The following is a 26,451-nucleotide window of genomic DNA, read 5'->3' on the forward strand; positions in this document are numbered from 1 at the left end:
CAGTTAGAAGAGCATGTGGCTCTTGATCTTGAGGTCGTGAGTTCAAGCCCCATGTTGGGTGTAGAGATTACTTAATTGAATAAACTTAAAAAAAAATAAAACCTTGCAACTTAGAGATTTGGTCCATGGACTCAGCAGCATCAGCAACACTTGGGTGTGCCTTAATCTCTGGCCCCTCTTTAAAGCTTCAATTAAAATCTTCATTTAACAATATTCCCAGGTGATTTGTGTGCATATTAAAATTTTAAAAGACATATTTTAAAATATTTTTATTTATTCATGAGAGACGTAGAGAGAGAGGCAGAGACACAGGCAGAGGGAGAAACAGGCTCCATGCAGGGCACCCGATGCAGGGCTCAATCCCGGGACTCCTGGGGTCCTGAGACCACGCAGACTCTCAACCGCTGAGCCATCCAGGTGCCCCTAAAAGACATTTCTTTAAAAGATTACTGGAAGAGAGTGTCTTTCTTAACAATAATCCTTTTAGTTTAGAATAGTATTAGATTTATAGAAAAGTTACAGAGATGCTATCGAGGGTTCCATAATGCTGCCCTATCCAGTTTCCTCTGTCGTTAATGTCTTATATTAGTCATATAATACATTTGTCATAAATAGTGAACTAATATTGATATGTCATTATTAACCAAAATCCATACTTTATTCAGATTTTTTCAGTTTGTACCTTTTTTCTGAGGATCCCATTCAGGAGACTGTGTGACAGTCATCATTTAGACTCCTTTAGATTTGACAGTTTCTCAGGCTTTCTATTTTTGGAAGACCCTAGTTCTGAAGGGCACTCTTCAGAGATTTTGTAGAATGTTTCTCAATTTGAGTTTGTCTAGAGAGTGCCCTTAGGATGCACAGTTTGTGAATGTGATTTACATGGTGGTAGCCTTTAGTAGTTTCCAAGAACAAGGATTTTGGAATCAGGCCTCCTGAGTCTGATTCCCATCTTTAGTGCCTACCAGCTGAGTGACTCTGGGCAAGTTATCTAATTTCTCTGGGCCTCAATGAAAAGCCTCAATAATAGTATCTACTATTATTCATGAAGACAATTCATGAAAAGCCACTTAGAGCATGGCACAGAATAAGTTCTTTATAAGTATGAGCTGCTATTGTTGTTGTAATTAGAGTTGTTAAAATAAGAAATAGATTTATCTTTTGGGGAGCATATGGCCTAGTGTGAAGACAGACATAGAAACATAAAAATAACTTATTTAGTGTCATAAGATTAAAGTCCAGTGTTCTTGCTGCGTATTGTTTTGATTTTTCAGGCAGTTTGGGCAGTAAATTGAGTATTGATCAAGGTTTGCACACTAGAAGGATATTAGGCAAGACATTTTTGGAATGCTGGAAATGCACAGAGAATTAGCTTAGAATAAAAGATTTGTGTATCAAGGATACATGGATGATACAGTTGGACGAAGCTTAGCTGAGCATGTTGTTTACAAGCAGGTGAAAGTTGGGACGCTGGCAATGTTTAGGGGATTAGTTCATAGCAAAATGTTTAGAGGATATGAGGATGAAACAGTTGGGAGAAATCATGAGTGTTTTTGGCCCTTTGGGGAGCACATTGAAAAGTGTGATAACCTTCCTGTTCCATAGACTCTTGCTCACCTCCCCCAGATATCAAATAAATGTAAGTAACAGGCCGTGAAGAGGTAGCTAGATATTTGAAGGTGGAGTTGGAAGTGAAGACTAGGGATTAAATAAGGAAGAGAAATAAAGTAGTTGGCCTCATGTCTAGCCCAGTACCTATCTTGAGACAAAGGAAAGACTACAAACTTTGTGTTTTCTCCTGTGAGTTGGAAGGTAAGAATTCCTGCCCGACTCTGAGGCATTCACAGAACGAATTAGTATCTGCTTTAAGAGACCTGTGAAAAGTCTTCGTGATCATTTGGGTAGATTTTGTTTATCAGTATGCTAATAAATAAAAGCCTTGTCTTCTCACACCCAATTTTTGAAAAATTTTCAGAGTCTTACTCCAGTAGCTTTGTTTTCTGAATCAAACTATAACTTTATTGGTTTATTTTCTTCTCGTAGTTTTTTTTAAAAAATGATTAAAGATTACTCCATGTGTTCTTGATGCCACTCTTTCAGTCCTGTTTATTGAGCAAGTTTGTCCTGTCCTAAGGGCTGAGCTGTCTGGCATTCTACTAATGACACAGTTGCATGATGATTGATTTCCCTAATGATGGCTAGGAGAACTTCCTGAAGCACAAGCCTTTATGTTTCTATAGATTTTGTAATACTACAATTATTTATTTTAAAAAGGGTACCACATCGCCAGCAAATTTCTTTAGCTGTTCAAGGATTTATCAACCCCAGCACTATTGACATTTTGGGCTGGATTATTCTTTGTCCCGGGGGCTGTCCTGTGCATTCTAAGATGTTAGACGCCTCCTTGGGCTCTGCCCACTGAATGCCAGTAGTGCTCCTCCCCCAGTTGTGACAACCAAAGTGTGTACAGGTATTGCTGAATATTTGCTGGGGGACAAATACACCCTTTTTTTTTGAGAATCACTGCACTAACCTATAATATACAGATGACTGCTAAGGAGATAGGATGTAGTAGATACATATACTGGCTTTGGGGTCAGGAAGACCTAAATTCGTATCCCAACTCTACCTCCGCTTAGCTGTTTTACTGTGGTCAGAGTACCATGTCCATGGTCAAAGATCTCTCTGGATCTTAGCGTCTCTTAGCTACAAAGTGGAGCAGTTAGAGTTCCTACTTGGTAGCCTCACGTTTAAGATGAAAAAGGGAGATATAGGAGTTTATAAAAGGACCTAAACAGATGCTTGATGAAAAGAAGGTACTCAATAAATGTTAGGTATCTACACCACAACTTTCCCTTGATGCTAGGGACATTTTATTCATGTGCTATTCATACATTCATTCAGTATTCATTTATTAAATATTTAAACTACAAAGCATGGACTCACTGAAATCAAGCAGACGATATTGATGTAAAATGACAAGGAATAATACACATTAATATATGTGGCTGTATTTAGAAACAATATAACATGAGGGCTCTGAGCATTGGCTGTGGCCTTTGTAGAAGTGGATGTAAGACTGATGAATATTATTTTGTGAGATGGGGAAAATTAGCTTGATTTTTTTTATCACTAAAATGGAATTATTAATGATATCTGCCTCAAAGGGGTTGTTCTGGGTTATTAAGTGAGACAAATGCCCGGTGCATAGTAACATTTAGTACATCCAGTACATTGAAGCTGCAGAGGCCCAAGTGAATGAGGACGGCCAGTATGGTTTCAGAGGTCACCACTGAGGAGCTGGCCTTTAAAGATGTTGAGGAGTTATGTAAATAGAGAAGAAAATGGATATTCTGAGCAAGGGTACATGTGAGAATGGAGAACTTGAGTATATTTGGGGCTCAAGTGGATGGGTTTTTGAAGCTGAGAGGCCATACAGGGAGGCATTCTGTATTGCTTAGGTAGAGAATATAAAGAAACTTATGGAACTGGAAAAGGATCTTAAAGTCGTTAAATCCAAGTTGTTCATTCTGCCAATAAGAAAGCAGAGGCCCAGAAAGACTAAGCAATTTCCTAGAAGACACTGAGTTTTTGGAAGAGATGGTTCTAGAACTCAGAATCACCACATTGCCTCTTAGCCTCTCTTTGTCCTCAAAACATATAGGTAAAAACTATTAAAACAGGATATGCAAATATTCTTTATTTTATAAATAAACTTGCCAAAAGCCATACTGTATATGTAATAGCTAGACTTGGCCTGAATACAGACAGCTAGCAGTTCAGCAAGTACATATTTACTGAATGTCTGCTGTGTATTCCAGACTCTGGACATAATTATAAACAAGACAGACCAGGGACCCTGCTCTCACAGAGCTTCTGTTGTAGAAAATAGTTGCAAATAAATTAATTCTTAAATCAAGAAGAAAATAATGAAAAGTACTTTTCAGAGAATTAAAATGCAATGACATAGAAGGATTGGAAGGCACTTTGGATTTGGTAGGGGGACAAGAGCTTAGATCTGAATAACAATCTTGAAGTTCAGGTACAAAAACCTACCAGTTAGAGGCAGCAGATCATATCCAGGCCCTCAGGCTGAAATGAGCTTGGCAATTTTCAAAGTAAGAAAAGAAGGCCAGTGAGGCTGGACTTTGGTAGAAGTGTGGAAGAAGAAGGGGCAAGAATGGTAGAGAAGTCAGCAGAGGTCAGATCATTTTGAGTTATGTAAGCCAACATAGAGAAAGTTGTGTGCAGGAGTGATCTGCTCTGCTCTGTTTTAGGAAGATCACTCTAGCTACTGGTTGAGGAATGGGATGCAGAAGGGCAAGGAGACCAGTTATGAGGCTATTTGTACTGGTCCAGTTGAGAGATGATGATGACTTGGACTGAGGTAATAAAGATGGAGAGAGTTCGAGATAGTTGAGATATATTTTGGATAAATAATGGACAGCTGTTGGGGATGGTTTGAATATGGGGGCTGGGGAAGATCAGAAGACTCAAGGAAACTCCTAGATTTCTGGCATAAGTAAGTAGGTAAATAATTAGGTGTGATTTAGAAAGATGGAGAAGGCCAGGGGAAGTGTAAGTTTGAGGGAAAAGTGAGGAAGAGTTCTTTATTGGCCATATCAAATTTAAGGTATTTATTATTTATTTAGCCAACAAATATTTATTGAGTATTAGCCTCTGCTTTGTATCATATTAACAAAATATCATATTAACAAAATAGACAAAACTGCCTTTTTGGAGTTTGTAGTCTACTGGACGATTCAAAAAATAAAAACAAGATTGATAGTGTATAGATGATGGTACGTGCAGAAGTAGGATTTACAGTAGTGTGGGTATATCTGGCAAATTTTTGCTGACAAGGGACATGATAAGAGACTTGAGAAAGATAAGAGAGTGAGCCATATGGGTCTCTGCTTGAAGAGCCCACTGGATAGCCAACTGGAAGTATCACGTGGAGAGCTGGATATATACAGGAGTCTGGATTCCAGTTAGAAGTTGAAGATACAGGGTTGGAAGTCATGTGCATATGAAATGATATTTCAAATATAGGACCAGGTGATATTACTGAGGAAGAGTACAGAGGTGGAGAAGGGAAAAAAAACTCCTGCAGCAACCCAGTGTGGAGGGCTGAGGAGAGAAGACAGCAGGAGAAACTAAGAAGGAACAGTCATTGAAGTAGGAGGAAAAACAAGTATGCATAGCGTCGGAGAAATCAAAAGAGCCATTTCAAGAAGAGAATAGTCCCCTCTGTTGGAAGTTGCTAAGAGGGCACATAAGATCTGGACAGATGAGCAGTAATTGGATTTGGTCATGTGGAGCTCACGGGCGACCTTGCCAGGAGTAGTAGTGTCAGAGGACAGATGGGGACGGAAAGCCATGAGATTGGTTGAGGAGAGATTGGGGTAAGCCCAAAAGGGAGAATTATAAGAGTGAAGTCCTTGAGAAGGCCAGAGGGGTGGGAGGCCCATGACAAGTGGAGAGAGCCTCGAATTTGAAACTTCATGAGGAGGAGGAAGAGAAGGAAGACAGAGTTTGGATACAGGTGTGGACACGCTGGTAGATTTGATGATGAGGGAAGAAGGGAACTCCTTCTGATGGCTGCTCCTTTTCTCCAGGAGGTAAGTTCTTGAACTAAGGGAATCTGCTGAGGGGAGTTTGGAGGGCAGACTTGAAAAGGGAGGAGGCGATGGTGTGAAGTAGCTGCTGAACGAACTGCCTGACAGATTCAGCGTGCCAGTGGTTCTTCTCAGGTCATGACCCAGTGTGATTCTTCTCTCCCAGCCAGGAGGTTAGAGTCCTACCAGGAAGCTGTCTCTGAGGATGAAGATTCCGCAGACACGCCGAGCGGCTCCGTCAGCACTACGGCCACAGCGAGGGCCCCCAGCTGCAGGACGGTTCCTAACGGGCCCTTGGGGAGTAAACCCTGGAGTCCTCTTGGCGGGAGCGGTGGAGCTCCGGGCAGCGGAGAAGGAGCCAGTGAAGTGCCCCGCTCCAGACAGGCTGCCTTCAGCAGCCCCATGGTAAGTGTGAACGCGTGACTTGGATTTTGCACACCCGTCACGAGTCCTGAGAGCACACGCTCGTCACCGTGACAGAGCCGAACACGGTTGTCTTTCCTACCTGAAGAGACTGTGTCATCGCAGCTCAGCCTCCTGGCCACACATCGTATGGCACGACTTCCTAATTCGTGGGCCGATCCAGCGGCGAGAGGTAGCATGGCATTTCTGGAAAAGCATGGCATTTTGGTCAGGGCCCATCACGTCTGCGCCCGAAGAAGGCTGCCTGGGCCTGAGGAGCGGGGCTCCCTGGCCGTGCGGGCCCAGCTTAGCAGGGTTACCTCACAGATTGGGCAGGGGGTCTGAATCGCAAGGAATTCGAGTACCTTCCAGAGCCTTCTTACCCCCTGCGTCCTCCCCCCACCCCCCATGCCACAGCACCCGGGCTCCCTTCCCCTCTCCAGGCCCTCAGAGCGACCCTTTCTGATATTTCTGTTTTAGGGCTCAGCTGGGGTTACTGGGTTCCTGGAGGGAAGTTTGGGAAACTTAGTCACACCCACTGCCAGACCCTTTTGCTGCAGGAAAATGTAGAGGGCCACGTGGAAGGTAGGAAAGAGGAACAGTACTTCTGCGAAAGAATTAGAGGCCACAGGTTTTGCTGCACTCAGAATCGCCTTTGTAAGAGCGTAGCAACCTTTATCGGGCTCCACGTTGCGTGAAGTCTTGTGTTGCACCGCAGTGAGGCTTCCCAGCCGGGAGGCTAGTAACTGGTCGACCTCTAAAGGAGGTGGCACAGCAACAACGAATGCACTTTGGGGAATCCGTGTATGTGCGTGGACTTTATCTTCCGTATTGAAATGAGTGCGTCACAGACGTGAGCCGAGTGGATTCCAGTGGCCTCACTTGTCCAGGGAGGGCCTTGAGGGGGCTCTCCTGGCTCTTTTTTCAGAGTTGCCCATGAACATTGCAGCAACGAGGGTGATCGTCCCAGTGCAACTTCTTTAGTTCATTTCTGTGGCACTGAAGACATCAAACCTGTCCTCCTATTGTATCCTTGCCATGTGTCCGGACTATTCCAAACATGTAGCCTTAAGTTTTCTCCAGCTTCTGAAAAAAAAAAAAAAGGAAAGAATGCACACAGCCTCCTCTGTGCACTCACTTTAAGGCCATGTCAGAGAAAGGGGTGCTGGCTGGCTTAATAGAGTGACTCTTGATCTCAGGGTTGTGAGTTCGAGCCCCACATTGGGTGTAGAGATTACTTGAAAATCAAATCTATTTTTTTTTTATTTTTTTATTGGAGTTCAATTTACCAACATGTAGCATAACACCCAGTGCTCATCCCACCAAGTGCCACCCGCAGTGCCCATCACCCAGTCACCCCAACCCCCCCCCCCGCCCACCTCCCTTTCCACCACCCCTTGTTTGTTTCCCAGAGTTAGGTGTCCCTCATGTTTTGTCACCCTCACTGATATTTTCACTCATTTTCTCTCCTTTCCCTTTATTCCCTTTCATTAATTTTTATATTCCCCAAATGAATGAGACCATATAATGTTTGTCCTTCTCCGATTGACTTATTTCACTCAGCATAATACCCTCCAGGTCCATCCCCGTCAAAGCAAATGGTGGGCATGAAAATAAAATCTTTATGAAAAGGGCTATATCAGAAATAGATACCTTTCTTCTCCTTCTTTTTTCTTCTTCTTCTTCTCCTCCTCCTCCTCCTCCTCCTCCTCCTCCTCCTCCTTCTTCTCCTCCTCCTCCTCCTCCTTCTTCTTCTTTCTTTTTTATCTATTCCTCTACTCCTCTTTTACATGTTCCACCCACATGAAGTTACCATGTGTTGACTCATGTTTACTTGGGCATTGGCAACCGACTGGGGCTGTGCCACACCCACCCTCTCAGTTTCTTGATTTAGACTCAAAATCTTCTTAGAAGAAATGCTATTCCTTAAAGTCTGTGCTTTTATCTGTACCATTTCCTCCATCTACGATTTATTCTCCCTACTGGCAACCTTCCTCCATCTACGAAATCTGTTGAAATACTTATTTCCTGTAAAACTACTTTACACATTCTTTCTCCTATTTAAAAATTTATTATTATTTTTTATTTGAGGGAGAGAAAGTGAGAGAGAGCCTGTGCACAAGCGTTGGGAGAGGGAGGAGATGAGAGGGGAGAGGAAGAGGAAAAGAATCTCAAGCAGTCTGCAGAGCTCGATGCTGGGCTTGATCTCAGAATCCTGAGATCATGACCTGAGCTGAAACCAAGAGTCCATTGCTTAACCAACAGAGCCACCTGGGTGTCCCCTAAATATTCTTCCTCTGGAGACTTCCCAGATTCTTCTCAGCTTCTGAGCTCTGTGTATGCATCTCCCCCACCCCCCACCCCCGTCCTTGGTTCTCATTACACAGGCCTTGTTTCTGCCTCTGACGTATGCCATTTACTCCTTGGGAGCAAGAACTTTCTTCTTGAGTCCTCAGCAATTAGCTCAGTGCCTCGTGTGTCCCTTCTCAAGAAGTAGTTTTGGAGGCTGTTACACGAAGCGGCTTACTGGGCTCAGTCTTCCCACTCAGTCCATTTCATTTTCATTTTTTGCCCTAGACTTCAAGGCTGTATGTCATTCTGATTGGATAGATGCACCGGTGTGGTTGGTTTTTGTGTTTTCAAAACCACACCATTATTTTTTTTTAAAGATTTTATTTATTTATTCATGAGAGACACAGAGAGAGAGATAGAGAGGCAGAGACACAGGCAGAGGGAGAAGCAGGCTCCATGCAGGGAGCCCGATGTGGGACCTGATCCCAGGACCTCGGGGTCACACCCTGAGCGGAAAGCAGACTTAACCACCAAGCCATTCAGGCATCCCAAAACCATGCTATTATATATAGGGTAACGAGGTCTGTGTTCCTTGAAATAGGAGATCATCTCACTCTTGCTCTGGACAAGTTGACGTTACCCTTTTTGGAGACTAAAGATTATTTTGAGGAAGCTATAGATTCTTCGATCTGAAAAGTTAGCATCTGTAAAGATTTTGGTTACAATTCCCAAAGCCTGTCTGTGGAGCCCAGGTTAGGAATACCAGCTTGAGAGCACCCTGAGACCTGTTATACCTGGAAATGGAAGATTATAAGATAGCACTTTGCAAGTTGAGAGCCGGGGAGCGAGGATCCTTGGCAGGCTGCTGGAAAAATATGCCAACCTCTTGGGATTTGAGGCCCCCAAGGCCTGGCTTCATTTTACCTCTTTGAAATAGAAACCTTTTCTTTGGGGGACACCCGGGTGGCTCAGTGGTTGAACGTCCGCCTTTGGCTCTAGTCGTGATCCCAGGGTCCTGGGATCGAGTTCCACATCAGGCTCCCTGGCCTGCTTCTCCCTCTGCCTGTGTCTCTGCTTTTCTCTGTGGGTGCTATATGTATGAATAAATAAAATCTTAAAAAAAAGACTTCTACCTCTAAATAAAATAGATTTATCATACAAGGATTTTAAAAAATATTTATACTTAATTTGTGAGACTGACTTATGTCACTGGTGTTTACCACAAAGGCGAAAGGTGGAAACCTTTCATTTGCCTTAGATTGATTTTGGAATGCAGTAGACTCCCTATGTCCTGGAGCCAGTTATCAGTCAGTGCAGAGATTTATGCAATGAAACCACCATAAACTTAGAAGGTCTGAACACAGTCCCAAATGTGTTCCACAGAACAGACATCTCTAAAAAATGTAATTTGAGAAGCCTGCGCGTACCAGCCTCTTCTTGAAGAATCCCAAAGCCATGAAACTCCCTGAGAAGAGCTGCAATGAAGAAACCTGTTTAATTGAAACCTTTTTTGATTTCCATTCTGAAATAAGTGTGGGTTATATGGTTGGTGTTTTTGTTGGTTTGTCTGGGGTTTTTGTTTTCTTTGGTTTTGGGCTTACTGTGTATTAGCATGCTGAGACCGATGTCTCTGGAAATATTTTCCAACCCATGGAATCTCACAAGCAGTAGATCACAGTGTGATCAGAGACCTTGATAGATATCCTGTAACTGGTTTCCCCAGCATCCCTTGGCCGACTAAACCCTATGTGAGCAAGAAGTCTCTCCGACTTTACCCTTCTCTTCTATTCACTTTGGCAAGAAGGTCGTAGAGGGAAGGATTATTCTCTGAGGAACTGAGGGCCCAGGCACCGGCTCAGTGTTAGTGTGTATGTGGGATTCATGAGGAAACGTGGCTGACTCATCATTAGTGAACACCCATCAGTTATTAGTGCCTATGACTTCCACCGAACCGCAGTCAGATTCAAATTTAGCCAAGTCACAGTGGATATGGATGTATTTAAATAGAAATAATTTAAGAATGCTTCATGACAGGGATGCCTGAGTGGCTCGGTCGCTTAAATATCTGCCTTTGGCTCTGGTCATGATCTCAGGGTCCTGGGATCGAGTCCCTGCTCAGCTGGAGCCCGCTCCTCTCTTTGCCTCTGCCCTTCCCCACTCATGCTTGTGCTCTCACCCTCTCTCTCTCTCCCCACTTCTCTCTCTCCTCCATCTCTCTCTCACCTTCCTTCCCCCCCAATAAAATAAAAAAAATATATATATGTATATATTTTTAAGAATACTTTGTGACAGCAGATGTTTTGGACCCATCATGAGCCTGGTAACCTGCCTGAAAGTTCCTGTTGTGCTGGTATCACATCATTATCTCATTCACTTTATACAGCCGCCTTCTGACGGAGGTGTTGTTTTTACTATTACTCAGAAGAGGAAAATGAAGCTTGGAGGGTTAAGCAAGCTGCCTGAAGCACCAGCTAGCGTGCAGTGGGCCTAGACCTGAACCCAAGCCCATGTAATTTTCAGCCTGTGTTTTTTTCTTCTTAGGCCTATGCTAGTTCTCACCAAATGCCTAAGCATAAAATACAAGCCATTGTAAAATATAAGACACTTTTGAGTCTAATATCATGCATCTCACATCTCCATATTTTACCCCTGTCTCTAAATCACCTCTCCTGGCTTTCCTGCAGTCAGTATGCTTTGCCAACCAACCACATCCCTGACTCCTCTACAATTCAGGGGCGCTTGTGCGAAAACTTGATTTGTAGCAGATGGTCAGTCCCTCTTTTGACTTCTCTGCAGAATTTCTGAAGCAGTTGTCCACATGTTACTGGATTATAAACAGATTTCTACTACAACATTCTTTTGTTAAAACAGTAAGCGTGAGAAGCACTGTGTTAAACGAAATGGATATATATATATATATATTTCAATAGTGTAACTGCTGAGAGCTAATTTGTACCAAGGATCTTTAAGAGGAGGGCACAGGGCACAGTGGCCAAATCTATTTGATGATCAGAAATCTCTTGGAGGAACCCTCACTAATGTCTTTAGTATATCACTAGGTAATGCTCTTTAAATATGTTCACCTGCTCATACTAATGTTTATTTGAAAGAGGTGGGTTTTGTTTGTTTTGCCTTTGTTTTTATTAATAGCAGTGATTTGAATCATAAGATATTTTGTTAAAATAACTGGTATGAATAATGTCCTGACTTTACAGAAGAGTTGCTACTCCTCGGTTGTTGGAGGAATCATCAGTTGCTGTCAGATGCTCTGGCAACTGTGTGTTTCAAAATAAGAAAACAGTCAACTAGATTTTGGTGGGAGGTGTTGTTCCTGTCTCTTGCTGAGTTTACGTTAATAGTCAAGGTACTCTCCATCCGTATTAGGCATTCTGAATTTTCCTTTTTTTTTTTTTAAGATTTAATTTATTTATTCCTGAGAGAGAGAGAGAGGCAGAGACACAAGCAGAGGGAGAAGCAGGCCCCATGCAGGGAGCCCAACGTGGGACTCAATCCCGGGCCCCCAGGACCACACCCTGGGCTGAAGGCAGTGCTAAGCCGCTGAGCCACCTGGGCTGCCCTGAATGAATTTTCCTTTTTTTTTTTTTTTTGGTCTCTTATTTTCCTATTCTCATTTCCCATGGCACCATATATATTGAATCTTTTTTAGAAGATTAAAGTTTGGAGGGCACTTGGGTGGCTCAGTTGGTTAAGCGTCTGCCTTTGGCTGGGGTCATGATCCTGGGGTCCTCGGATCCAGCCCCACATCAGGCTCCCTGCTCAACTGGAAGTCTACTTCTCCCTCTCCCTCTGCCAACCCCCCTGCTTGTGCACGTGCACATTCACTCACTTGTCCAATAAATAAAATCTTAAAGAAGAAGAAGAAAGTTAACTATCTCACAGTTCATAAATTCTCATGTTATCATGTAAATTTAAAGCTCTTGTTTTTAGATACTGAACTGTAATAGCACTTCCGTCTTCTTGGGTTTTCAGGAAACAGATGTGGTACCAGACACCAGGCTTTTGGACAAGTTTAGTCAGATTACACCTCAGCTTTTTACCCCCCTGGAGGAGCCTGTCCCAAATCCACCACTGGAGATTTTGTACATCGTGGACTTCTTTATTGCATTGGCAATTTGCAACACAGTAGTGGTTTCTGCTCCTAACCAACCACGACAAAAGGTAAGGTCTCTAATGCAAAGGAGGGCTATTCTCCAGAAGAGGACTTTGGGGTCGAATGCACTTACACTGGCCTTGTTATGTAGATAATAGTTAATACTGCTATTAATGATAATAACAGTAGCAGCTAACGTATGTCACTTAATCTGTGCTCTGCACGGATGATATTCTAAGTGACTTACTGATAGTAACGTGTGTAATCCTCCCAGCAACCCCCATAAATTAGGTAATACTACTCCACTATTCCCCATTTTATAATTAAGGTTCAGTAATTTTCCTGGGGTCACAGGGCCAATTTGTGAGGCAAGTGAGACTTGAACCCATCACGGGTGGCTCAGTGCCCTTCTACTGTTTTGCCTCTAGGAGGATAGCTGATGAGAATGTGGCTCGGTTCATTTTGCATAGTTTCCTTATTAACTGAAGCTTCCTTGAGGCCTCTGAGACCTCCCACGTCATCTGCACTGTACCAAGCAAAATAGAAAGTATTGGATTCATTACCATGTTTAATGATAATGTACCATTTCCATGTACCAGTTGGGTTAGTTCTAACTCAATTTAAAATCCAATACATTTATAATGGACCAAGACTCCACAGTTCCCACGAAAGCTAGATTTAAGAAGTCTATTTGTAGTTTAGAATTTGTGGAAAAATTCATTTCCAATTAAAAAGAAAAACTTGTTTTAAAGACCGGTGATTCACCACATGCTGTGGTATCTTCCTCGTGTATGACGTTCTCTTCTGCAAATATCCACTTAAAGCTCAATTTACAGCACAACCCAATTAAATTTTAATTTTCCATCAGATCATTTTCTTTTGGCAACTTCAGAGGTGGTCAACTTTAATGTAAAAATAACTTGTTTCCAGTTAAGCTTTTATTTGATCAAAAAACAGTTTTTATAAGGCTTTCAACTAGGGAGTTGTTCTTTTTTGGAAAGTGGTTATGTAATTAGAGAATAAATCACTGAAAGTTCTTTTTTTCTCCTCGTGTAACAATTTTTCTCATACATCTGTTTCTAAAGTCAGGACCTCTTCATTTGTTGTTATTGTTGTTGTTTGAAAAATATTGTTGCTTTATCCCCAAAGAATATAATATGCTGTGGTTTGAAAGGAAGTCTGGGATCCCCTGGGTGGCGCAGCGGTTTGGCACCTGCCTTTGGCCCAGGGCGCGATCCTGGAGACCCGGGATCGAATCCCACGTCGGGCTCCCGGTGCATGGAGCCTGCTTCTCCCTCTGCCTGTGTCTCTGCCTCATTCTCTCTCTCTCTGTGTGACTATCACAAATAAATAAAAATTTAAAAAAAATAGAAAGGAAGTCTGTAAAGGTATCATAGCTTAATCTGCATGATATTTTGAGGTGGTGATAAAGGGACAGTGGGTAAGGACCTAATCAGAATCCACAAGGAGTAGGAAACCTCATAGCGCCATCAACGTTAGCATGTATTTTTCATTATGGCCATTTTAATTTTTGTTAATGTTTTCTGGAGGCCGTTTTAAGTGCAAAGCAGGCTGCTAGCTATTTAAGGAGTAGTAATAGGTCTTCTCTTACCTAGTTTTTTTCCTGGTTTGACTTCAACGTTGTTATAGACTGCTTGTGACTGGTTTATTGAGACCCTCTCTTCATTTCTAAGTTGCTGATAAGTGTGAAAATTGACCAACGTGTGTTTCCAATTGTCAGAAGATTAGTAATTTTTAGGAAAAAACTTAATATCTTGGGCATTTCCGAATGAGAAAGTTTTAGGATCTAATTAATTGGCCTTGATAATTAATCCTAAATTCTACATTTAATCATTGTTAAAAGTTAAGAGCTAGAAAAAAAATCAGGCTACAAATTACAAAAAATTCTGTAATTGAAACTCACGTTCATGGTGAATTTCTGCTGATAAGCTGATAATTTCTGCTGGTAACTTCTGTGAGTGACTTTTACTGGCCTTTTTAAAACAACAGAAAAAGTCATAGTAACAACCTTTTATAGAACCTGGGAAGTAAAAGAGGAAAAAAATTCCATTTTGCTAATTTTTTGACTTTCTTCCAGTGTTTTAATTGTATATTATTACTCGTTTGTTTCTTATATTGTTCACACAATAAAATTTGTGTTTGTTCGCACAATTTTTATATTTTTATAGCTTTTCCAATTTCACCCCCTAGGCTTTATAAAATATTTAAAAAATATTGTGTAACATTTCAAGAAGATATTTCCGTTTTGCTATTTTCAAATACTTAATTTGCTTATAATTTTTAAATTGCTATTGCTAGGGTGTACATAATAGAGATTACGGGTTGCCTATATTTTACATCATCCATTAGGAAACATTGCTATAGTATGCCCATCGCTAGCAATATTAGCATTTTAAGTCTTCTGCTATCATTTGTCAGATCTCTTTCTGAAGAGTTGTAGAAATTCATAGCACCATCAACGTCAGCATGTATTTTTCATTATGGCCATTTTAATTTTTCTTAATGTTTTCTGGAGGCTGTTTTAAGTGCAAAGCAGGCTGTAACTATTTAAGGAGTAGTAATAACTCTTCTTACCTAATTTTTTTCCTGGTTTGACTTCAACGTTGCTATAGACTGCTTGTGACTGGTTTATTGAGACCCTCCCAAATTATCTTTCCTAGATTGGACTCTCCTCACTGAGTGGGATGCCTATCAAGTCGTTGGAAGAGATTAAAAACCTCTTCCAGAGGCTGTCTGTCCGAAGGTCAAGTTCGCCATCGCTTGCCAGTGGGAAAGAGCCCACTTCTGGGGTCCCAAATGCCTTTGTGAGCAGACTCTCCCTCTTCAGTCGAATGAAACTGGCTTCCCCAGTGGAGGAAGAGGCCTCCCCCACAAGCGAGAGCCCCCAGGGCTCCTCGGGGACCTCTCCTTGCCCCACAGAAGTTGCGAGACCGAATGGTGATCCCGGCCTGACGGGGGGCCAGGTGGGGCCCCGCCCCGGACAGCCCTCGGCCGCCCCCCTGTGCTACGAGGCAGAGAGCCCCGATGAAGCCGCCCTGGTCTACGCCGCCAGGGCCTACCGGTGCACCTTGCAGTCCCGGTCGCCAGAGCAGCTCGTGGTGGACTTTGCTGCTCTGGGACCATTAACATTTCAACTCCTACACATCCTGCCCTTCGACTCCGTAAGGAAAAGAATGTCTGTTGTAGTTCGGCACCCCCTTTCCAACCAAGTCGTGGTGTACACCAAGGGTGCTGACTCGGTCATCATGGAGCTGCTCTCCGTGGCTTCCCCAGGTGAGTTCGTGCTGGGGCCGGGCTGGTAGAGGCAGGGCTCCGAGAGTCAGAGGCCACTCTGGATGGTTTGAGAAAGACCGGGAGTAGGGGCAGCTGCCTAGGGTTTGGTGAGAAAGTGTGTAGGTTTTGGCGTGGATCTGGCCCCTGTCATTGGCTGTGTCTTGGTAAAGGTACCTACCTATCCTGTGCATAAGTGTTCAACAAATGGGGATCATCGTACCTTTTTTATAGATCCCTTAGAGGTTTAGTGGCATACTGTACACAGTATGTGTAGAGTCTTGACCCAGTGCCTCCCAAATGGCAAGTGTTCGGTGAATGGCAGCTAACGTTATTATTGTTATTGTTACTGTCATTATTGATGGTGTGGGAATGGCGTTTATATTAAGTTTTTGGTACTTTTGTATGTATAATATATACGTATAAATGTATAAATATACGTCTGAGATTCAAAACCACAAGGTCTTTTGTTTGTTATGGGGTAAACTGTATCACTGTTAGTAAAAACATGTTGTAACTGGGAAGACCGGTGGGAATACTTGCTTTGTTAATTATTTCAGATGGAGCAAGTCGGGAGAAACAACAGATGATAATAAGGGAGAAAACCCAGAAACACTTGGATGACTATGCCAGGCGGGGCCTACGCACTTTATGTATAGCAAAGAAGGTGAGGCTCTGAGCTAGGCCCATCCTCTTTATTCTCTTGCCCGTGTAAGCCTCACTTAATGAGTTCAAGCACAGATCGAACCCTCGTCCACACCGTTGTGGAAGCCCTTGGATTGTGGGCTCTCCACTCACAGCTTCTCTCGTCCATACATATTTTAATTGGTTGGAGTTCATGTTCTCAGTACTTTGCCAGAAGCATATCTGAAAGTTCTGTTCTCTGAGTTCTCACATGTTTCAGTTGTCTCTGTGAGTGCTTTTGTAAGTTAATTGTGATTTGGCTGGAACTAAAAAATCCCTGGACCTACTTTCTTTTCCCTGAGTACTTTGTAAATACCATTCCTTTGCCTTATAGCATTAAATGTTCTTTGGAAAGAAAGAAACCAGAGAGTGACCTTAATTTTCCCCTGTAAGTTCTCAATACATTTTCCTTACATGTTTTTAAGTCTATCTGTAAATCCAAGAAATTTTACCAAATGTTATGTCAGTACTGATTATTCTGTTATTGAGAATAATCCTGAGATATGTAGTGTATTCTTTCTATAAAAAAATTAAGTAGTAAGAAAGAAAATAGAGCTCCAAGAAATTGAGGGGTGATATTGCCAGAACCTTCCCTGGGGACATGGGAGAAACAGACGTGAAGCCCTTTCCGAGTGAATTGGGCAATTTTTTTTATGCCAATAGGATGGGGCTTAGTTATTGATCAGGTCAGGCTTCTCAGCTGCAGTGAGGCTATGCAAGGCTTCCGTCATTGATAAGCCCAAATTCTAGCTCTTGCCAGTTGCGTTAGGGAAACTGGGATCCGTTGCAGGCTCTTAGTCAACACTTAGCTCAGCCAGCTGTATAGAGAATCAGAACTCTGCCTCACACGGAGGAGAGCGAAAAATGGAGAGTTGCAGGATCAAAGCAAAAGGAGAGAGTTTTGTCTTTTCAAGTGGAGTGATCTTGCCCCTGATAAAAAATGCCGCCCAATAGATGTCAGATTTTTCCCAAGTCCGATAGTCTTGTGGGTCAGAATAAGTGGATAAATTGCCCCACTGCCTCTATTTCATGTTGCTTTATAAGAATTGAAATGTAGATTTCTCTGTCTGTGGCAACTTAAAGAAAAAGGAAAATACATCCTCGGTTCCTTCTCCAGGAATTCCATTTAATTTCTTTTGGAAGAGTACTTCCTGGCTCCACTTGTATGGCTCCCTCTCTCTTTTCACCTTTGCAGATAACTCAGAGAACAGAGAACCATAAACTAATCATGAAAAGATATCCGCGGTGCTGCTGGCTACGTAATACCTCCAGCGGAGCAATTCTGATGCCATTTTCTCAATCGCACCATTGGGATCTTTCTAGATTTAACTACCAAGCAGAGAGCTCTTCCAACTACATACTCCCTGGTTTAATTAAATAGATTAACCCACTTTCATCCTACAGGATGCCTAGAATTTCCAAGAGATACTGAGCTATCAGGTCCATCCATTCATCAGTGTGATCACAGAATTTGGGAAGCTTGTGACCAGGTGGCATGAGGAATGGACCTGAGGTTACCTGGCTTGGTATTTTGCTAGTGATCCTCCCTGGCTGGATCCTGAAAGATGTTACGGCCTTTCTCATAGTTCTTTTCTCCCTCCGGTAGGTCATGAGTGATACCGAATATGAAGAGTGGCTGAGGAACCATTTTTTAGCTGAAACCAGCATTGACCACAGGGAAGAACTACTACTTGAATCTGCCGTGAGGTTGGAGAACAAGCTGACTTTACTTGGTAGGTAGACCATGTTGTATTGGCTGCGTAGAGAAATTTAGAAAACACTGGATCTCTCTAAGTAAGTTACTCACCAGCAGGGGGTTTCCCCCCCCCCACTTTAAGCTAATAGAGCACACAGTTCTCTCTGCCCTGTCCAGTCTGATCTCGACCCAGTTTCTAGTTCTTTTCATTCTGTTTTTTCCACTGCAGCGAACTAGACTTCATTTATGATGGGATCAGGGTGGTCATCCTTAAGGAGATCATATAAAACCTTATGACTTAACATAGACTTAATGATATGTTAACTCAAATATGACTTAACACATTTGACCTTGCAAGTCAGGTAAATATCCTGATTCAAGAGGATATCCAGCTAAAATTTCTTGCCAGGCGTTGGATAAGGTACTTAATATGTGTTGTCTTTTCGAACCTGTGCAACAAATCTCTATCTTATTTAGAGCAGACTTGGAGCACAGAGTAGTTCATTGACTTGTTCCAAGTCATGCTTCTAGCTGGCAGAGCGAGAAGGAAACTCAGACCTACCTGGTTCTGGGGCCCGCATCTTTTATTCTGTACCTACAACTGGACCAGTGAAATTTGTGTCTCGTCTCTTCCTTCCTGATTGCAGCCAAAGGTTTGCACAGCTGACGCCTCTTGTCTCAGACTGAGCTGCATCCTGAAATCATCTGGAGCACTTTAAAAAAATACTGGTGCCTGCATCCAATTCTCAGGGATTCTAATTCAGTTGGTCTGACATGTGGCCGGGGCATTTGACTATTTAAAACTCCCTAAGGAAAAATAAATAAATAAATAAAACTCCCTAAGGAATTCTAAGAGGCAGCCAGGATTGAGCACCATAGTCTCAGAGTCTGGAGATCTAGACTCTGATCGAAGCGCTAACATACCAAGAGACCAGTCTCTGAGCTCCATTCTCTGGTTCAGAGAAAAAAAAACGATGATCTCACTTACTATGGAGCCCGTACAGTGATGATGCCTGTCCTGTGTCATTTCTCTGACAGTGTCTGTAGTATGTATGGGTCCACATTTCCTCATCTGAAATGCCAAACTCAAAAATGCTGTGTGGGTTTAATGCCAATTCGTCTGGCTGCAAATTCAGGCCTGGGTTGTTTTTTATTTTCCCCCAGGCCTGGTTTGATAAGATTATTATAAGTCTTTATCATCCTAATTAGTATGAACATTTGTAAGTTTTGTGACACAAAGATTAATATGCTTCATTGGCAGATATTTCAAAACCTAGATGCACTTTGTTACTTTTCTAAAATCTGAAAAACTTTTGGGGATCCCTGGGTGACTTAGCGGTTTAGCACCTGCCTTCGGCCCAGGGCATAATCCCGGAGTCCCAGGATTGAGTCTCACCTCGGGCTCCCTGCATGGAGCCTGCTTCTCCCTCTGCCTGTGTCTCTGCCTCTCTCTCTCTCTGTGTGTCTCATGAATAAATAAATAAAATAAATAAAAAATAAATAAAATCTGAAAAACTTTTGAATTCTGAAACTTATCTGGCCCCAGTTGGTTTGAGAAAGGGAATTGTGGACTTGTAATCTCTATTTTCCATGCTCTTTCATAATAGAAGCGACTTATTGGCAAGGGCATGCTTTAAAAGCCTGCCCTTACCCTTGGGAGTATCACAGAATCGTAAAATTCTAGAACAAAGTTACATGAGTAATTGAAACAAGCTCCCCTCAGTTTATAGAGAAGAAAGTTAGCCAAAAAGGAGAACAAGTAAGTTTAATAAGCTCATTGATTCCTCAGGATTCCTTCCCAAAATACTACTCTGTTTATGATTTTGGTTTAGGTCTTCACACTTCCTCTGCATCCCTGGAAGCTACTGGAAGCCGTTTGTAGCGCAGGATTGGGTTGACTAACAGAGTTCAACCGTAGCCTGGGTGGGCTCCTGCTGGCTTGGTTTCTCACAAGCCCTGCTGCACTCTGGCTATTTTTCAGGTGCTACTGGCATTGAAGACCGTCTGCAGGAGGGAGTCCCTGAGTCCATAGAAGCCCTTCAAAGAGCCGGCATCAAGATCTGGATGCTGACGGGGGACAAGCAGGAGACGGCTGTCAACATAGCTTATGCGTGCAAACTGCTGGAGCCAGATGACAAGCTCTTTATCCTCAATACCCAAAGTAAAGTACGTATAATGAGATTGGATCAGCCTTTTTGCTTCTTCAGAGCCAGGGGAGCATTTGTGATTCAATAAATGTCAAGGAGGAAAAAAAAAAAACAAACTAATAACCATTAGCTCCTTGATGATTATGTCTTCTCTCCAGCAGCCTCATTTGTGCTTGGGAAGGTACTGTAGTTCTTCTAAAGGCTTTGTGGTTAAACATGATTCAAAGGAATCCTTGCTAAAGAAAGATGCCTTTTTATTTTTTACTTGCTTTCCCCACCCCCTCCACATTGGAGCTCCAACGATTTGACCAGATTTAGCCCATAGTGACAAAATTGACCAAGTTCTGGGACAGGAATAAACCTCTATTTCAAGTTGGGGGGAAGTAATGGTCTATCAGCATCAGGTGCATGCACTAATATTTTTATGGTTAATGACAAAAATAGACTCAGGATAATTATGCCCTCTAGTGGTAATTCATAGGTAGTGCTGTTGGGAACATCAAGTTTGAAGAACTGTTTTAAGGGAAAGGAATATTATTTTTTCCTTAAGAAGGAATTTAAGAGGTTTGGATCTAGCTTTTTTTTTTTTTTTTTTTTTTAACAATTATCCCTGCCTCACTTCCATTAATCTGTAACAGAAACATACTAATCAATTAAACAGGCTTTTTTTTTTTTTAATCTTCCAGTATGGGAATTTTCTCTGAGATTTATGCATGTTGTTTAATTAGCTTGGAAAACTACTTCCTCCCTCCTTCCTCAGTAGTCAGACTTAATCCATGACATCAAACCTGGCTCTCAGAAATCCTCTGGAGCTTCTCACCTGGAGCACATCTTGGGGCTCTGTCACAGGCTGCCATGTATGGTTAGCCCTGTTTTTATGGCCAAGTATCTTGGCAATACCTAACCGGACTGTGCATTTTAAGGAAAGAGAGTTTTCCTTATTCAACACAGAATGAGTTCTCCTTGGCAGTTGGCTGTGGCCCGGAGACCCATAACCACAACCACCAGGCAGCTCCCAGTACCAGCAGGAGCTGAGCACAAGAAATTGTCATTAGTCATTTTGGTGATGAAAATGAATGTGCCCTAAGGTTGGGAAGGCCCCGGTTCATGTGCTTGACCTGCTGTGTATCAGGTACGTGACCCTGGAGAGGTTTTTTTTGGGCCTTTTTCTGAACCTGTGATGCAAGCGTTATACCTATTTCATAAGGTTGTTGTGGGCATGAAATGAGAAGATATAGACTATAAGTGAAACATATAGTGACTGGCAGACAGAAGGGGCTCAATGAACGTTAAAAGAGAAAAATCAGTTCTTGACCTTTGATTTTGGCATTTTGGTGAGCAGTAAGATCATTAGGATTGTAGAACTTATTTGTAAATATACAATTTATAGTTAAAGGCATATAAAACTACCAATTCAAGAAGTCTTTATGGAGTATCCAGCGTAGACTGTTCTAAGTGCAAAAAAATAATTTCTTTTATTTATTTATTTTTTTTTACTATCAAAGCTATTCCACCTATGTGAATTTTCCAGATAACTAAACAGAACACAGTGAATGTAATTTAGTTTTATGGTGACTCAAGTCTAATCATATAAAATTCCAGGCACATAGCAGGAGCTCAGTCACTATATTATTTTCTTTTTCTTTCTCTTCTCTTCTGTCTTCTCTTCTCTTCTCTTCTGTTTTGTCTTGTCTTGTCTTCTCTTCTCTTCCCTTCCCTTCCCTTCCCCTTCCCCTTCACCTTCCTTCCTTCCTTCCTTCCTTCCTTCCTTCCTTCCTTCCTTCCTTCCTTCCTTCCTTTTCCCTCCCTCCGTATCACTCCACTCCATCAGGAAATGCTGAGAGTTAAAAAAAAGAAAGAAAGATCATGAAGCTGGTTTGTCAGTTAGTGAAGAAACGGCTTCTGTGACATTCTCCTTGGGCCACCTGGAAACCAGTAAGATATCTGGTCATTTCTGTAGTGTAGTAAGTATAGTACCTCACTTTATGAATTTCCATCAACTCCTTGTTCCTAAATTTGCGAGTTGGATTATAGTAAATGTGTCCATTTATTTTTTTTTAATTTTTATTTATTTATGATAGTCATACAGAGAGAGAGAGAGAGAGAGGCAGAGACATAGGCAGAGACATAGGCAGAGGGAGAAGCAGGCTCCATGCACTGGGAGCCCGATGTGGGATTCGATCCCGGGTCTCCAGGATCGCGCCCTGGGCCAAAGGCAGGCGCCAACCCACTGCGCCACCCAGGGATCCCAAATGTGTCCATTTATAAATTTTACATGGTGTCCATTCTCATAAAAGTCTTGGGGTTTTTTTTGGGGGGGGGCAGAGGGTTAATACAATCATATCTTAGATTATTTACTGCTTTGTGATTCATAAAGCTCTTTCAGGATCCATCATGTAACTTTTTAGGTTTCATTTTTATGATTTCATTTAAAATTTTCTCCTGAGATAATGGCTCTTTATTTTCACGTTCATTAGAATCTGTAGTCTATAAAAGACTTTCTCATATGAGATCTTACTAGACAGTTATAACAAGTAGACAGATCAGATGAAATTATCCTCATATTTATAACCTAAAACTCCTAAGGGTTGTGATTCGTCTAGGTAGCCCCAGCTGATTGTGGGTTTTGTATTATATGATGTAGTACGTGTGGGTTTCGTATTATATGATGTAGTACGTAATGTGTATTTTTCTATAGTTACTCTTGTTAGTCATGGAGTGAAGTTCTGTAAAGTTGCCGCAAACACTGAGTTAGTGAATACTGAGCCATTACCCCCAGGGGAAATAGAGGGCTAGGCTCCCACAAGCCTTTGGTCACAACATTTTTGTCAACCAGTTAATATTCAACCTTGTTCCATGTGTCTTACTGTTTGAAAACAACTTCTATTTGTATAGTTGATTCATTGACAGTGAGTCCGTGGCCAGCAGCACTCTAACGCATGCCTGCAGGAAGCTCATCTAACACACCAGTTTTCTCTGTAAGGCACATCACAACTGTCTTGTACATGGGACCACTAGACAGCACGTCAGCACTATGCTTGGAGGCCATTTTAAGCAGTGAAATCAACAAAAAGCAGAAACATACAGAACACGTGTCACCAAACAGTGAAAAGGACGCTTATTGATAGTATGGGAGCTGGCATTAGAAGACAGAGCGTCACCTCATTTGGCTTCAGGTGGAGTCACGTCACATGACTCAAATTTTTCTCTCTGTGCATGTCTGGGATGTTTTCTAGCATCAAGTGGTTTCCTAGTACATACTTAGTGAATGAATGAATGTTGAATCCAAAAGAAGATAAAAATAGTAACTATTGCTTTAAATCCTGTGCCATGCCTAACACGAGGAGCTTTGCACATGTTAACCTCACTCGTTCTTCACAATGACATGTAGACATTTGCATGTTTCACGTGAGAAAGTTGAGGCTCATTCAGAGACGTTACATAATTTGCCTAAAGTCAAGCAGATAGTAAATAGTAGAAAGAGACCAAAGGACTCTTGAAAGTCCCTGTTTGAGAAGGTGAATTGTCCAAATAAAGAAATTCTAAGCTATTTTTAGTTGTAGAACCGGGGGTAAGATGTCTTCTATCCTATTAGCCGGGCTCCACACACACACAGAAATCTCTGCAAAAGAGCAGATCTTCCCAGGCAACCGCTTATTCACTACCTGGGGTTGCCTAGGGAGGGCCATCGCTAAAGAATGACAATTGTAAATTTAGCTGGATGTGGCCACCAAGGGGAGTCTAAGGCTAACTGTCTTTGCCTCTTGTTTCAAGGACGCCTGTGAGATGCTGATGAGCACAATTTTGAAAGAACTTCGGGAGAAGAATCCAGCCTCCAACGCGCGAACATCCGTAAGCGAGGGTTTACCCCAGTCTCCAGCCACACAGGGCTCCGGGCTGCGGGCTGGGCTCATCATCACCGGGAAGACCCTGGAGTTTGCCCTGCAGGAGAGTCTGCAGGGGCCGTTCCTGGAGCTGACTGCCTGCTGTCAAGCTGTGATCTGCTGCCGAGCCACCCCCCTGCAGAAAAGCGAGGTGGTGAAATTGGTACGCAGCCACCTCCGGGTGATGACACTGGCCATCGGTGAGTGGGGGTGGCACCCAGGCGTCTGCTGATGGCTTCTGTGGAAGCCGCACCAGGGGGTGATTCTTCCTTTGTACTTCTGTTTCCCCTGCTGTCTTCCTCTTCCACCCCCACATCCCTCCCCCCTTTTCTCCTCCTTCCTCTCTGTCCCCTACTCCTAACCCCCCTTTATCTTTTTCACTTATTTGACCACCTACTATGTTATGGAAGTGACATGGAAAACAGTATAGTAGGACGTTGGCTTACATGTCAGATCCCAAACCAACCAAGTTCAGGAGGATACATGTACCGAATCATAGAACTAAAAAATCGAGGACTTCCACCTTCAGAAAAGCCAAATTCTAGGACACTAACAAATCATTTATGTCTTCATTCAAAAATATTTATTGAGTGCCTTCTGTTTACCAGACATTTTGTTAGGCAGTGGAGATAAAGCAGTGTATAAGCTTGACTAAGTGCTTTTTCTTAAGGAACTTACATGCAGTAGGAGGCATAAGGTAAAAAATGAAATAAATCAAAAAAGGCATAAGTATATATCATGCTATTTAAAAAAAAGTAAAGCAGAGCCAGGGGATGTAGAGCATTGGGGAAGGGGGCAGGTGGGAGGCTGCTAATTTAAAAGGTGTTCAGAGACTGTGTTGAGGAGGTTGCACGTGGGCAGAGACTTGAGGAGATGGGATCCCTGGGTGGCTTGGGGGTTTAGTGCCTGCCTTTGGCCCAGGGCATGATCCTGGAGCCCCAGCATCGAGTCCCGCATCGAGCTTCCTGCATGGAACCTGCTTCTCCCTCTGCCTGTGTCTCTGCCTCTCTCTCTATGTCTGTCATGAATAAATAAATAAAATCTTTAAAAAAAAAAAAAGAGAGAGAGAGAATAAGGGAGCCATGGGAGGTCTGAGGGGAGAACGCTCCTGGTGAGGACAGTGGAAGTGCAGGCCACGGGCCAGCTCTGGTGTGTTCAGAGCCAAAACAGGTTGAGCGAAGGGAAGAGTTTTCTGTAGGTCAGTGATGGGCAGAAAGGTGGCAGGTAGCCAGATCCTGTAGGGTCCTGGAGGCCATTATAAATTTTTGCCTTTTTTTTTTTTTAGGGGAGAGGGGCAGAGGGAGAGGAAGGGGGAGAGAGAATCCTAAGCAGGATCCATGCCCAGCAAAGAGCCTGACATGTGGCTCAGTCTCACGATCCTGAGATCATGACCTGAGCAGCAATCAAGAGTCACATGCTCAACCTATTGAGCCACCGGGGGCCCCAGATTTAGGCTTTTCTCTGAAGAGAAAGGGAGTCTCTGGAAAAGTTTGAACAGAGAAGGAACATGATCTGCTTTAAGTTTCCAAGGATCACACAGCTGCTGGGTTGAAGAGTAACTGCTGGGTGCAAGGACATAGGTGAGGAGACCAGTTGAGAGTCTCCTGGAATAATTGAGGCAAGGGCTGGTGGTGGCTTGAGCCCAGATGGGAGCAGAGGAGATGGTGAAACCTGGTCAGATAATAGACATGGTGTGAAGAAAGAGCTGGTGACGTTTGCTGATGAACTTGATACGTTATATGATAGAAGGAGTTAAGGGAATTGAGAAAGGAGATGGAGCCGGGGGCATCCGGCTCCGGCCGGGAGCCAGAGCTGGATCTCATGGAGGTTGTGTGTGAAAAAGTCCACTGGAGATCTAAGCAGGGATGGGTCAGGTGGGCAGCTGGGTGTAAAGTCTGGAACTTTGCAGTGAGGGACTGGCTGGAGCTTCAGTGTGGGAATCATGAATCTAGATGATACTTAAGGTCTTGATGATGTTAGATGAGATCACCGAGAAATGAGGATACGTGGAGGAGAGACGCAGTGTGAGACCAAGCTCTGAGATACTCCAGGGTTTAGAGAATGGCAGGATGAGGACCCAGCCATCTCTTACAGTCTCTGTTTTTAGCTGGACGGTTTCTAGGCTCAGCAAGCTGCTCCCCTCAGCGTGCTGGTAGACCCACCGAAAATTCCCGGGGTTACATCCCTTCCTGTTAGCAACCTGAGTGGAACGGTCGCAGCTCCTTCCCAGGTGCTGGAGTAAGGAATCAGGATTAGAGTGGAACTTTATTGAGCCGTCTTATCGGATGGACACGCAAGTGAATGAATTCTCAAGCCCCTGGATCTA

The 26,451-nt window shown here is 42.9% G+C and overlaps 1 protein-coding gene across 7 annotated transcripts in view; it reads left to right on the top strand.

Annotated features, from left to right (window-relative positions):
- Positions 1-26,451, top strand: part of ATP10D (ATPase phospholipid transporting 10D (putative)) — a 99,397-nt gene that overhangs the window by 52,520 nt on the left and 20,426 nt on the right. For all 7 annotated transcript variants that reach the window (XR_012007101.1, XM_072774959.1, XM_072774955.1 and 4 more), the window contains 7 exons: positions 5,785-6,023; positions 12,303-12,491; positions 15,105-15,717; positions 16,275-16,381; positions 18,005-18,131; positions 20,076-20,260; positions 24,016-24,325. Coding sequence is in view for 6 of the 7 variants with exons in the window: in XM_072774959.1 (XP_072631060.1) it covers positions 5,785-6,023; positions 12,303-12,491; positions 15,105-15,717; positions 16,275-16,381; positions 18,005-18,131; positions 20,076-20,260; positions 24,016-24,325 (1,770 nt within the window). In the remaining variant the exon portion in view is untranslated. The remainder of the gene's footprint in view (positions 1-5,784; positions 6,024-12,302; positions 12,492-15,104; positions 15,718-16,274; positions 16,382-18,004; positions 18,132-20,075; positions 20,261-24,015; positions 24,326-26,451) is intronic.

Source organism: Canis lupus, chromosome 14, assembly GCF_048164855.1.
Source record: "Canis lupus baileyi chromosome 14, mCanLup2.hap1, whole genome shotgun sequence".
In the NCBI taxonomy this organism is placed as follows: Eukaryota; Metazoa; Chordata; class Mammalia; order Carnivora; family Canidae; genus Canis; species Canis lupus.